The sequence below is a fragment of the Saccopteryx leptura genome, chromosome 3 (genome assembly GCF_036850995.1).
Source record: "Saccopteryx leptura isolate mSacLep1 chromosome 3, mSacLep1_pri_phased_curated, whole genome shotgun sequence".
Classification (NCBI taxonomy): domain Eukaryota; kingdom Metazoa; phylum Chordata; class Mammalia; order Chiroptera; family Emballonuridae; genus Saccopteryx; species Saccopteryx leptura.
This window is the reverse complement of record NC_089505.1, coordinates 210081354-210093693: the sequence shown is the minus strand read 5'-3', so window position 1 is coordinate 210093693 and position 12340 is coordinate 210081354. Positions and strand designations below refer to the sequence as shown.

Sequence of the window (12340 nt, the reverse complement as noted above, 5' to 3'; positions counted from 1 at the left end):
GGACAGTCACAGGAAAGCAACAAAAGACGATAGAAATGTGAGATCTTCACCAAATAAAAGGAAAACTCTCCCAGTTTCATACCTATTCAATGCAGTTCGATGTGAGCTCACGCACAGATATTTTAGGGCTCCTTAGGTAGCTATCCCGTATAACCTCTACAGACTCGTATTGACTGATGGCCTACCAGAATGGGGTTTCTCCACCAAACTGCCGGTTTCCTTCAACTGCTTATCCCACCAAGTAATGTTATTCCTATGTGGTGGCACTTCGTTATAAACGCACCGATACTCATGTTGCACTTTGGTCACGGATTCTAATTTAGCGAGCCACAGAACACACTGAACTTTCCTCTGTACTGTCCACATCTCGACTGGCATGGCCGTGGGCTGCTCCGCTGTATACAGTGTTACGTCATCATCTGCGCATGTGCACGTGCTGCCACATTATCCTACAGAAACTGGGAGGGTTTTCCTTTTATTTGGTGATTTCACATTTCTATCGTCTTTTGTTGCTTTCTTGTGACCAGTCAAAAGAGCACCATGTGGGACATAAAAGTGAAACTAAGAGACATTGATAAGAGTGTGGTGGTTACGGGGGGAGGGGGGAGAGGGGGAGGGAAAGGGGGTGGGGGCGGGGCACAAAGAAAATTAGATAGAAGGTGGCAGAGGACAATCTGACTTTGGGTGATGGGTATGCAACATAATTGAATGACCTGGAAAGATAACCTGGACTTGTTATCTTTGAATATATGTATCCTGATTTATTGATGTCGCCCCATTAAAAAAATAAAATTATTTAAAAAAAAAAAGCGCACCATGACTTTACGGACACACTATATTAAAACTATTTTGTGGGAGACAGGCTGCAAGCTGACAAAGTCCTTATAGCCTAGGGCTTAGTTTAAGACTCAACTCTTCCCCACACCCTTAGCTGTTGCATGGTGGGGGGTAGTGCACTCTTATGAGAATTCCCATTTATACCTTAGATATGTAACTTTGTATCAGAAACTTCCTCTTTTTAAAAATGGATTTGTTCTCTGCACTATATAATAAAGCTGGCTGGGGGGTTTGGCCCTTTTTCCCCCATATACCATCAGCTTACAGGAGGCCTCCCAATCCCATCCTTTTTCTTTCTGTATTTATTTCTTAATCTCCCACCATTCTCCCTCAGGACCTGGACAATTATAAGTCACGCTGGTTTGTGACAAGTGGTTCCCAAACAAGGACCTGAGTACAAGAAAATGAAACTGAAGGTAGACGAGGTGAGGGACTTCCTGAGGCGCACAATAAGCACAGAGAAAGTTTTTTCTGGGAGTGCATAGTCAGGAGTAATAAATTATGGGACAGTTAGGTCAAAAGTAAGGGACCTTTTTGTACAAATGCTTCTATCTGAGAAAAAGCCATTGCCTGAGGAGCATCAGAGGGAGCTAGAAAAGGAGAAACATAAATATGAGATAAAGAAAGAAGGGAAACTAGTTACCTCCGAGTCTGAGGACGACTCGGAAGATGATGAGGGTATTGCAGTTATGGCCACCTTAACCTTGGCACCTCTGCCGCCCTCTGCTCCTCCTTACCCTTATTGGGGTGCTCCCAGGAAGCACAAGTTTATCCATGTCTTGGAGCAGGATACTTCTATCTCAGACCTTTGGAGATCCCCACTCCAACAAGCCTTAGATCAGGCTTGAGATGTAGAGGAAACAATAACTGGCCTTACCTGTTTTCCTGTTCTAGAAAGACAGGACGATAAGGGGAAACTAGTGCGAGAGCTTGAACCTTTTAAAACTCTGAAAGGACTTAAACTTGCTTGTGCTCAATATGGGCCTACTGCCCCTTTTACACTTGGTTTATTAGATACTATTAGTGCAAAGGCTCTTTCCCCAAATGACTGGAAGGCAATTGCTTGACCCTGTCTCTCTGGGGGTGATTATTTGCTGTGGAAGTCAGAATTTTATGAAAGAGCCTGTTGAGCAGACTATGAGAAACCAACAACAGCAGGTTGCTGTTATGGCTGATGTGTTAACTGAAGAAGGGCAATATGCTCCTATGGCGGCTCAATTAGAGTATCAACTAATTACTTATCAAATGATTAACCAGATAGTCACACAAGTGTGAAATCACCTGCTTACTACAGGGGCCAAAACAGAGGAATTGAGCAAAATTAGGTTGGGCCCAGATGAGCCATTTCAGTTTGTTTCAGGGCTGATTCAGGTAGTTGAAAAAATAGTGATGGATGGAGAAGCAGGAACAATTTTAGTAAAACAGCTAGCATATGAGAATGCTAATTCTGCTTGTCAGGCTGCACTCTGACCTTACTACAAGAAGGAAGATATGAAGGACTGCTTCAGAATATGTGCTGATATTGGGCCGTCATACATGCAAGGTCTGACTATTGCTGCAGCACTTCAGGGGAGGCCTCCAGGACAGTACTTTGATACAGGGAAGTACTTTGCTCAGTGGATCTTGTTTTCAGTGCAGGGGTTCTGGGCATTTTGCTAGAAATTGCCCTACTCCCTCCAGAAATCAGTCTCAGCCTCCCCCTCAGGGGCAGCCAGCTCCTAAAGCTCCTAGCCTCTGCCCACACTGCAGGAGAGGGAAACATTGGGCGAGTGAATGTAAATCTAAGTATACTGCTGAAGGACAGGTGATTCAGGGAAACAGACAGAGAAGCTATTAAAAATGTTACAAGTATCCCTTATAATTCAATAGGACAGGAAAATTCTATCTTAGAAAACAAAACAGGGGGAGTCAGGAGGAAAGACTCACCCCACAAGAGCAATTGCATAAGGCTTATTTTACTCCTATCTCGTCCCTCTCTCTGTCAAATCTGTTCTACCTATCAAATCCCCTTAGCACACCCTAAACCTCCTCCTCCTACAGATTCCAACCCCCCTTCTTTCAATCCAGCTGATCACACTGTCCCTCTGTCTTCTCCCAATCAGCCCCCAATATACAGAAAAAGCTTTAAAAGGTAGAGGAGGACCCTCAAACCCCTCAACAAGATCTCCTGAGCATGGCTTTTAAGGTCTATAATGACCGAGGGGAACAGAAAAAGGCAGACAGAGCCCAAAGAGATCAGGCAAAATACTAGCTCTTGGTGACCACCCTTAAAGGCTCCAGCACCCCTAACAGGCCTCATAGGACTCCATCAGGACCCTGCTTCAAGTGTAAAAAGGAAGATCATTGGGCTAAAGCCTGCTGACTTCTCACCCCTTGCCCAGGACATGCCCTCGCTGTGGGAAAAAGGGACACTGGAAGGTAAACTGCCCCCTTGCTCCTCCAAGGGAGGGTTCAGTCTCTTCCAGCCCTGCTCCAGCCACCTGTGACCTGACCTTGCCCAACCTGCTGGGATTTGCCACTGAAGGCTGAAGGTGCCCAGGGCTGTTGGCCCCTTCTCACATCACCATCAAAGAGCCTAGCTGATCTCATTTCTTACAGACACAAGGACCACTTACTCTGCCTTGTCCGAATATTCAGGTTCTGCTCATCCCTCGAAGATCTCTGTTGTGGGTGTTGATGGTCTTATTTCCTCCCTATTGGCCATGGATCCACTGCTTTGTCTAATACATGGTGTCTCCTCTGCACACTCTTTCCTCCTCCTGCCTCAATGCTCTATGCCTATTTTAGGGCGAAAGCTACTGTCCAAATTCAGAGCCTCTCTCTCCTTTCACCTCCCGTCCTCAGAATCAGCCTTGTTGCTACTCTTGGCCAGCCAGATTTTCCCATTTCTGTTACAAATTTTCCTCTTCCACCCAGCATAGTGAATCCCAAGGTTCTCCTCACCACCCTCATGGCTGCAAAACTCCAGGTAAAGCCCCCCTGGTTTCATCTCTCCAGGTTAAAGAAAACAGAAGCTCCATCTCCACACATGCCTACAGACAGCCCTTCTAGTCTACCTGAATCATTACCAGAAATCCAGAATTGACATTAAGCTTGAGACAAAAGCTTAATGTGCTGGAAGCAGTAGTCATGGAACTTGGAAACCAGCTACAGAGTGAGAATGTGACAACAGTTACAGTGTCATGTAGTTTCCGGGATGTGTGTGACTCCTGCTCCTTGTGACAGTTCTCAATGGGACTGAAGTGGGGTTGGGTTGCATTTGCAGGAAATATGGAACAGTGATGGTGTCAGCATGAACTTGATGAACATATTAAGAACATTCAAAATAGCAAAGACTCTAATATAGATCCTGCTATATTGGTTAAGAATTTACTTAATGATCTGAAAAGGCTTTAATCCCTTTAATGTATTAAGACACTCATTTTGGTATCTGTTAACATTAGCTATGTTAATTTTCAATTTATTTTGTATTTTTTCCAGTCTGCCTCCAAATCAGAATCCCAGAAATCAGACAAGTGCAAATCTCAGCACATAAGCTAAAGTTAAAAAATAAAAAAGGGGGAACTGTGGGAAACAGGCTGTAAACTGACAAAGTCCTTATAGCCCAGGGCTTAGTTTAAGACTAAGCTCTTCCCCACACCCTTTTAAAACTAAGTTTTTCTCCACACCTTTTTAAGACTAAACTCTTCCCTACACTCTTGCCTGTTGCATGGTGGGGGGTAGTGCACTCTTATGAGGATTCCCATTTATACCTTAGATATGTGACTTTGTATCAGAAACTTTCTTGTTTTACAAATGGATTTGTTCTCTGCACTATATAATAAAACTGGCTGGGGGGTTTGGCCCTTTTTCCCCCATATACCATCAGCTTACAGGAGGCCTCCCAATCCCATCCTTTTTCTTTCTGTATTTATTTCTTAATCTCCCACTGCTCACCCTCAGGACCTGGATAATTACGAGTCACGCTGATTCACGGCAGTATTTGACTGTGTAAACCAACTCCCCCATCATTCAGGGCCTGTCACCAGCTCCTTTCTGACAGTTCCTAAGTTGTAGAATTTTAAAGTCCTGGTTCAAGTCTCCAAGGGTGAACTTCACAAAGAAAAATATACCCTTCTATAAAGTCACACCATCTCCCTGAAATACAGAAGGCCACTCTACCTGGGACTTATTGTGGGACCAACAGCAATGGCTCCCAGGGTGCCATGCCAGTTAGGAGCATGTGGAGGACACCATGGGAAAGCCCCCCTTCAGTTTTCTTAGATGCAATGAGGCTGGGAGTAAGGGTAGAGCCTAACATCAAAGACAGAATGAAAGTTGCTGATAGAGAACAGCCCAAAGTCATGTACTTCACGGCACTTTTAAAACAAGTTCGTAGAACTTCTCATTCCCCAGACAGATCAAAATTGTAATCCTTTTCTTTTTATGTATGTGTTTGCTTTGGAAGAAGTCCCTGGGAATTACATCAAATTTCCCAAGCTCACTTGGGCTTTCTGTAAAATGTTGGCAGCCACCCCTAACAGGAACAAGGCTCTCGCATGAGATGTGGGCCAAGAGCCCCAGAGAACTCTGTCCTTCTGCTCCTCTGGCTGCGGGTCTCATGGTTGCCATGCTCCCTCTACCTGAGCACAGTGGGCTGTCCTTGCCTGTGATTGGATGTGCCTCCTGCAGCTGCTTCTTAACCACGGGACTCAGTATAAAGACTATTGCTTCTCTTCAGCTTCATGACCTTTGCCTTCTCTTAAGAAGGACTTCCCAGTGGAGTGGCAATCCCCAAAAATGTAATTTTACCTCTTGGTTTGCTACTGAGTGACCTTACTTGGCTTGGGCTCAGTTCTGGGATCCCCTCTTTCCTGAGGCTCACAGACTCTGAAATTCACTGGGTGTCCTCCTTCTCCAGAGGGCCAGGCAGCAAAACATGTCCCCACTGTCCAGAGCCAGCTCAGTCGTGCTGAAAGGTGCACGTATCTCATATGCAATTAGGATAAATCAGTTACAGCAGCAGTCCATCTCAGACTGGAATCAAAATTGCATTTAGTCTATCAAACTAAGCTTCTTTATGAATCCATTCTTTTCCTTCTTATTTTGTGTCTTATACGAGCCCCTCACTGTTGCTGTACCTGACTTGCTCTGTGTTGGGGGAAGGCTTTCACATGCCAGGTTCTTGGTTTTCGGTTTCTCTGCTGCTCCCCAACTGTTTACTGTTTTGTAACTAAATGAACAAGTATTATTTTACTCTGTATACCTGGAACTATAGGAGAAAAAAATCTAAAAATAAAAACCTGAAAACGGTACCGTCCCATTCTAAGGAGCTCACATTTTAGCAGAGGGCAAAGCCAAGGAACACAACCACAGGACAGAAAATCACCTGAAGCTTAGTGGATCTATTTCCTCAGGAACTGGAAGTTAGTACTGTATCCTCCTGGTAAGAGATATCTCCCAGAGGTAACCCTGGCTATTGTGCCCTGGGGCCAGGCCCAGCCAAAGCCAGATTTGGACCATATAATTTTTTTTTAATTTATGTATTAATTTTAGAGAGAGAGGAAAGGGGAAAGAGTGAGAAACATCAATCTATTACTGAATGTGCCCTGGCTGGGGATCAAACCTACAACCTTCATGTATCCGGACGATGCTTTAACCAACTGAGCTATCTGGCTAGGGCTTGGACCACATAATTTCTGAGAAATCTAGAAGGAAGAACAACTTAGAAATAAACACAATTCCTCTCCCATTGCAAAAACAATGTCTGGAAGTGAAATGGGTCAGGGTTTCCACTCCGAAAGGCCCAATGTCTACTACTCTTCTTCATGACATGAACACACACACACATGCACTCATACACACACACTCTTCTGGTGGAGACTTCTAATCAGTGACATAGATACACAGAAATGAAAAGAAGTTGAAGCTCCATTAGTAAAGTTCAGTGACCTCACATTGACGCGTGTGAATGACACTTCCTAATAAGCAGGGAAAACTACAACAGGCTCTGATGATGGTGACCCCGCAGGGCTGACACTGTGGACTCACAGGGACTTCTGGTGGGGTTCTGGAAGGCCTCATGAATATCACTACTTGTCTTTATTTGAACTAGAATAAATTCCCTAAAAGACTTAATAGCCTGATGCAATGGAGATCAAAATACCAGTCTGATTATTGATAGAGGTGTCTGGAGACTATGGCACAGGTATGAGAGTTGAATGATTGGGCTACAACTCCCTGAAATGAACTGACTCCCCCAAGCTGTAGGCCTCGTCTGCTGGGCTTACCATGCAATAGAAAACGTGCAGAAGGCCAGCTCTGTACAGGTGAGCAGGTCCTGTAGAGCCCTTCCTCCCAGACTCAGCAAGCAGATGGGTCACCCTGGTTCCCATACAGGGAAAGGAGGAAACAATGGGGCTAAAAGCCAGGAGTACTTCTCCATGATATCTCTTTATATTAAAATACTAAGAACAGAAAGTAAGTACCCTCACCTCAGCTACCCTCAGAGAACACTGCTGTCAACCCAGCCGCATGAAGATGGTACTGCAACGAGAGGCTTATGGGCCAAGATACTGACATGAGGCCTCTAAAGAGAGACTGACACGACATCCTTCCTTTCACACTCCTCCATCCTTCCTCTCACACTCCTCCCTTCCTGAGCCTCTGGATCACACTGGGATGGATTGAGATCAACAAACCTGAACATGTTTTTGGTTTGAGGTTTGGCAAACTCTGTAACTCCAAAGAATTCCACAAATGTTTTGTGTTCTGCAAAACCAAAAAACACTGACCAAGTGCTTCCCCCCCTAATTTTTAAGCCCATGTGTTTTGAAAGGAAATGTAATCCGTATGTTTGGGGTACAATTTATATGCAAGTCATCAAACCGTGCTGGTCTGCATGAGTCACTTGACATCTGAAAGGCACACGAAGATCATAGATTTATAAGAACTCTGAGCAGGAGAAAGGAAGGTGATGAACAGGAACTGATACTGGCATAGAACCACTGGAAGATTTATAATCATCTAGATCCTCGCCCATCACTCTTGCTCATCTGCAAAATGGTATTAATAATTCTTGACCTCACCAGATTCTGCAGGCAGCTAGTGAGGATTAAATTGTGATAATCAGGTACTTTTGAGCTTTTCAAAGAGTAAATACAAAGTCCACTGTACTTGCCCCAACACATTTATGTTAGTCTAGCTTCCCAGAGTTTCATAGGACAAAAATGGCTTCTACCTTTAATGATTCATCCTTGTCCCATTGTGAGACAGGTGACTTCAGTGTCATTAGGTTCACCTGCTAGGAAAGTTCAGCCTGACTTCCTGTCCTCTACTTGGGAACCCCTTGTTCACAGGGGTGTAGAAATAGATGACAAAGTCACGAGGAAGTGTACAAAGACAGGCAGAGAATGTACAGATGGTCTTATTTGGAATCTAGGAGGTTCTGGGTACTTGGGTAACATCTTTTAATAGATCAAGGGTTTTTAGAGAAAATGTTCTGTTCTCCATATCTATTGAACATAAAATAAGTCCAGTTTAAATTGTTGGTGTGATACAGCAGAAAGCACACAAGCTTTGAAGTCAGGCAGACTTAGGTTTTATTCCCTGCTCCAGCCTTGCTGTGTGACATTGGCAGACCTGCTTAAGCTCTCCGAGCCTCAGTTTCCCTCTTTATAAAATAAAGGCTGTGTTGAAGATGATTAGGAGGGACATCAGAAAAAGGTCTGAAACACAGTAAGTGTCCAATCACAGATCACTTCTTTAATCAATAGTATTACTTAAAATAGCCTGCAGGTTTTAATGGAACTTTACTTTCCATGCTAGCAGAAAAATATATAAGTAAAGCACTGAAATATTTCAGGGCTAATGAGGATCCATAGTGCTGCTTTCCTGGAGTCCTTACAAAGAAGAGCAGTCCACTGGGCAGGACAAACAGTTACTGAGCAGTAGGATACTCACCACTCTTAAGGGAAGATATAGGCTGTGGCCAAACAATGTGCCCAGGTCCCCTCTAGCCCACTGAGGAAACAAGAGGACCTCAGGACTTAAACTGATGTATCATCACAACTTCCTAACCAGAAGCAAATGCTTCCAGATACACAGATTTAGTCTCGCTCTCTCTTTTTTAAGTGAGAGGAGAGGAAGTAGACTCCAACCAGATCTATCCGGCCACCTCCGTCTGGTGCCAAAGTTCTGATCAACCAAGCTGTCTTCAGCACCAGGGTCCAACGCTTGAACTAGTTGAGCCCCTGGCTATGAGAGGGGGAAGAGAGAGAGGAGGAGGAGAGGGAGGGAAAGAGAAGAAGATGGTTGCTTCTCATGTGTGCCCTGACCAGGGATTGAACCTGGTACATCTACATGTTGGCCTGATGCTCTGTCCACTGAGCCAACCAACCAGTGCCCACAGCCTTATTCTCAAGCCCATTCAAATGTGACTCCAATTCCCACAATAGCTCTAAGGCTGGTCAATGCAGCCTATCTCTCTCATTTTCTGTTCCAGGTCATGCTTCTGAAAAACAAAGATTCCAATGGAAAAGTAAAGCAAAGAAAAGAGAAAAGCTCTGGAGTACCAAGAGGCAAATAAACACACAAAGTGCCACTGGAGAGACAGGAGAAAAGGAAAAGAGAGAACTTGAATATCTAAAGACAGTAAGGTTGGTTGACCCTTTTACAAACACAGTTGTGTCTAGAGTAGAAATTCTTAGCTTCTGCTCATAGACCTTTTTGAGAATCTGAAGGAAGCTATAGACCTCTCCTGGGAAAAATGCACATCTGCTCATGCACACACAATTTTACTTAAAATATCCGGAAACTCACAGAACCCCTGAAATCCATCCCTGGACTCCAAGTTAAAAATCTTAAATGCCCTAGCTGCTTCATTGTAATAGACCAGCTTCTGTTTTGAGCTCCTATCACTAATAAGGTCCACAATAAATCCAGAAGGCCAGCTCTGAAAAGGAGGCAACAGGAGACAGCTCACAGGCACATTCTGTGACCTGGATATAGCATAGACATTCATGGGAAGGAAGAGGCTTGTCCCTCTGAAATGAAAAGAATAGGTATCTGTTCTTCATTGGTGAAAATTTGAAAACAAAGGTTTTTGTCTTATTTGCCACTACAGGTCAGGCTGAAACAAAGAATCATTGAACAGAAATGCTTTAATGTTAAGATATTTTCCAAATTAGGGTCATTTCTTTATGTCAGAATGACATAGATTGTCAGGAGTAACTTTGCTATTTTCTATACAAGTTTTCAGATAAACTAGTTTATATTAAGAATCACTTCAAGAACCATGTAGCATGTCATATTAGACTCCAGATGTATGCTAAAAATCAGTCATAGTAATCATTTCATCTACAAAATGATTTCTTCAAAATGTTTCTACAAAAACATTTGGCCTGGGGTCCATATGCCTGAGTTTTTATGTAGCTATATCACTAACTAGTTGTTTGACCTAAAACATATTACTCAATTTTGTCATCTGCAAATTACAAGTTTAAGTGGATTTTACTTTATTCAACAGATGTGACCTTAAAAAATTCTGAGGTAAAAAAAAATTTTATAGAAATCTAAATTTATTTTAAATATATGATAAGGGTTTCATAAAAAAGTACTCTCAGAAATCATTTTGTAGACAAAATGATTACTATGACTGATTTTTAGCATACATCTGGAGTCTAATATGACATGCTACATAGTTCATGAAGTGATTCTTAATATAAACTAGTTTATCTGAAAACTTGTATAGAAAATAGCAAAGTTACTCCTGACAATCTATGTCATTCTGACATAAAGAAATGACCCTAATTTGGAAAATATCTTAACATTAAAGCAAATAGTTATCACAAAGCCTACATACTTTATAAGACATACATGTCACATTTTCTATTTCAGTCAGGTTTATATAAAATGAAATTTTTCTGATTGAATAACCTTAGATCAATCTTGTTTCCCTGGTGATTTCATTTCTCTCCTAACTATCAATAGCTAACAAATTTTAATTTTAGATAAGAGGGATTTAGAGAGAATAAAGAATTAACTAGAAAAACATCATAGTCTCCCAGGCCTTTTACAACAGTAACAAATAGTTCTATGAACAACAGTCTTAAGAGTTTCACTATGTAACAACATAACCCTAACAATGATGCAGGTCACCCAGAAAGGTGGTGCTCTATCCTCTCTTTATTAAAGCAAAAAACATCTAATATATTTTGGAAATATTTCCCAGAAATATGTTTAATTTTTTAACAAAGTTTTAGTTCTTAAAGGTAAATTTATGAAAATTTTTATTTATCTACAATTATTTCCTGATAATGAAAAATAAATGAGATATCACTGTAGGTTCCATAGCCACATATAGATACTTATCAGAAAAAGTAACAATCTTTAGATTATAATAACTTACCATAAAATTTGTTATAAGTGGCTGAATTACCAAGCATGATGTAGAGGCAGAAATACAATGAGGGCTTTAATCTGGTCATTTAATTTAGAGTGTGCTAACGAAGAATCAGCATAATTCAGCCTTTGGGGGCAGGTTTTTCCCTCTTGGGTCAAGTCTCTATTTCTCTTTGCAAAATGGCACAACATCCAAGTGTTTTCAAAAAGCAGGAGCCAAAAGCCACCAATGAGGCATGGTTGGAATAATGTCACATGGCAAAGAAATGTCAAGGAGTCTCTTTCCCAGTTATTCTTACCTGTTTCTTCCAGAATCTCTGAATCCTTTAGCAAAAGGGTTTCGGTCAATTTTTAATCTGGTGATCTGCAAACAAACAAAGTATGAATTATATTTTCATTAATGGACTTCCTTTCTGGTTGATCCTAGAAAATTAACAAAAGTCACTCTGTTAATAACAGCCAGTGTTTTTATTTCATTTCTTTTAAATTGAAGATTTAAATGGAAGTTTATATAAGACTAGGGCCTGGCACGCAGATGTCTGTTTCACCTGACCCACTTCTCTTTAAAAAATAAGGTTTTCCCAGTGTGACTCCATAAACTCTTCTCTACTCACCATTTTGGCCTCAAAATGGTGATAAGCAAAATATTGAAGTGGAACACTAGGTCCCTGGTACATGACATACAGGAGGCCCTTGAAAAGTGCTTATTGAATGATGACTAAATGAATGGGTGAGCAAAGGAATGAATAATGAATGAATGGATTCAGCCAATCCAATCAATAGAATCACCAAGACAACCTGCCTAACCTGAAGGATCCAAGTCCCTGACTGCATTACCCATTTTACTTAAGTTGTGCCTTTCTGGTCACTAAGGATTATTCCTTTAATGACCTGAAGTGGTCTCATCAAAGATACAAGAAGTAGTTATTCTTCTGTCAAGGTTGCCCCTATGGAAAATCTAAAAACATGTGACTGAGTGGGGTAGAATGCAGCATAACTCATCTAGGCTTGAAGGCTCATAAAAGAATCAGAAGAAATGGAGGGGCAGCTCAGAAGGCTGAGCAAACTGAGTGCAAACAACTGTGTGACCCAGCTTGAATGAGTCTTTAGGAGCCATCTGGTC

General features: G+C 42.0%; 1 protein-coding gene across 3 annotated transcripts in view; it reads right to left on the bottom strand.

The window, feature by feature from the left end:
• The window catches only part of TBX15 (T-box transcription factor 15), a 114673-nt gene that overhangs the window by 23283 nt on the left and 79050 nt on the right, over nt 1-12340 (bottom strand). For all 3 annotated transcript variants that reach the window (XM_066377309.1, XM_066377311.1, XM_066377310.1), the window contains exon 6: nt 11517-11581. In XM_066377309.1, the coding sequence (XP_066233406.1) occupies nt 11517-11581 (65 nt within the window). The remainder of the gene's footprint in view (nt 1-11516; nt 11582-12340) is intronic.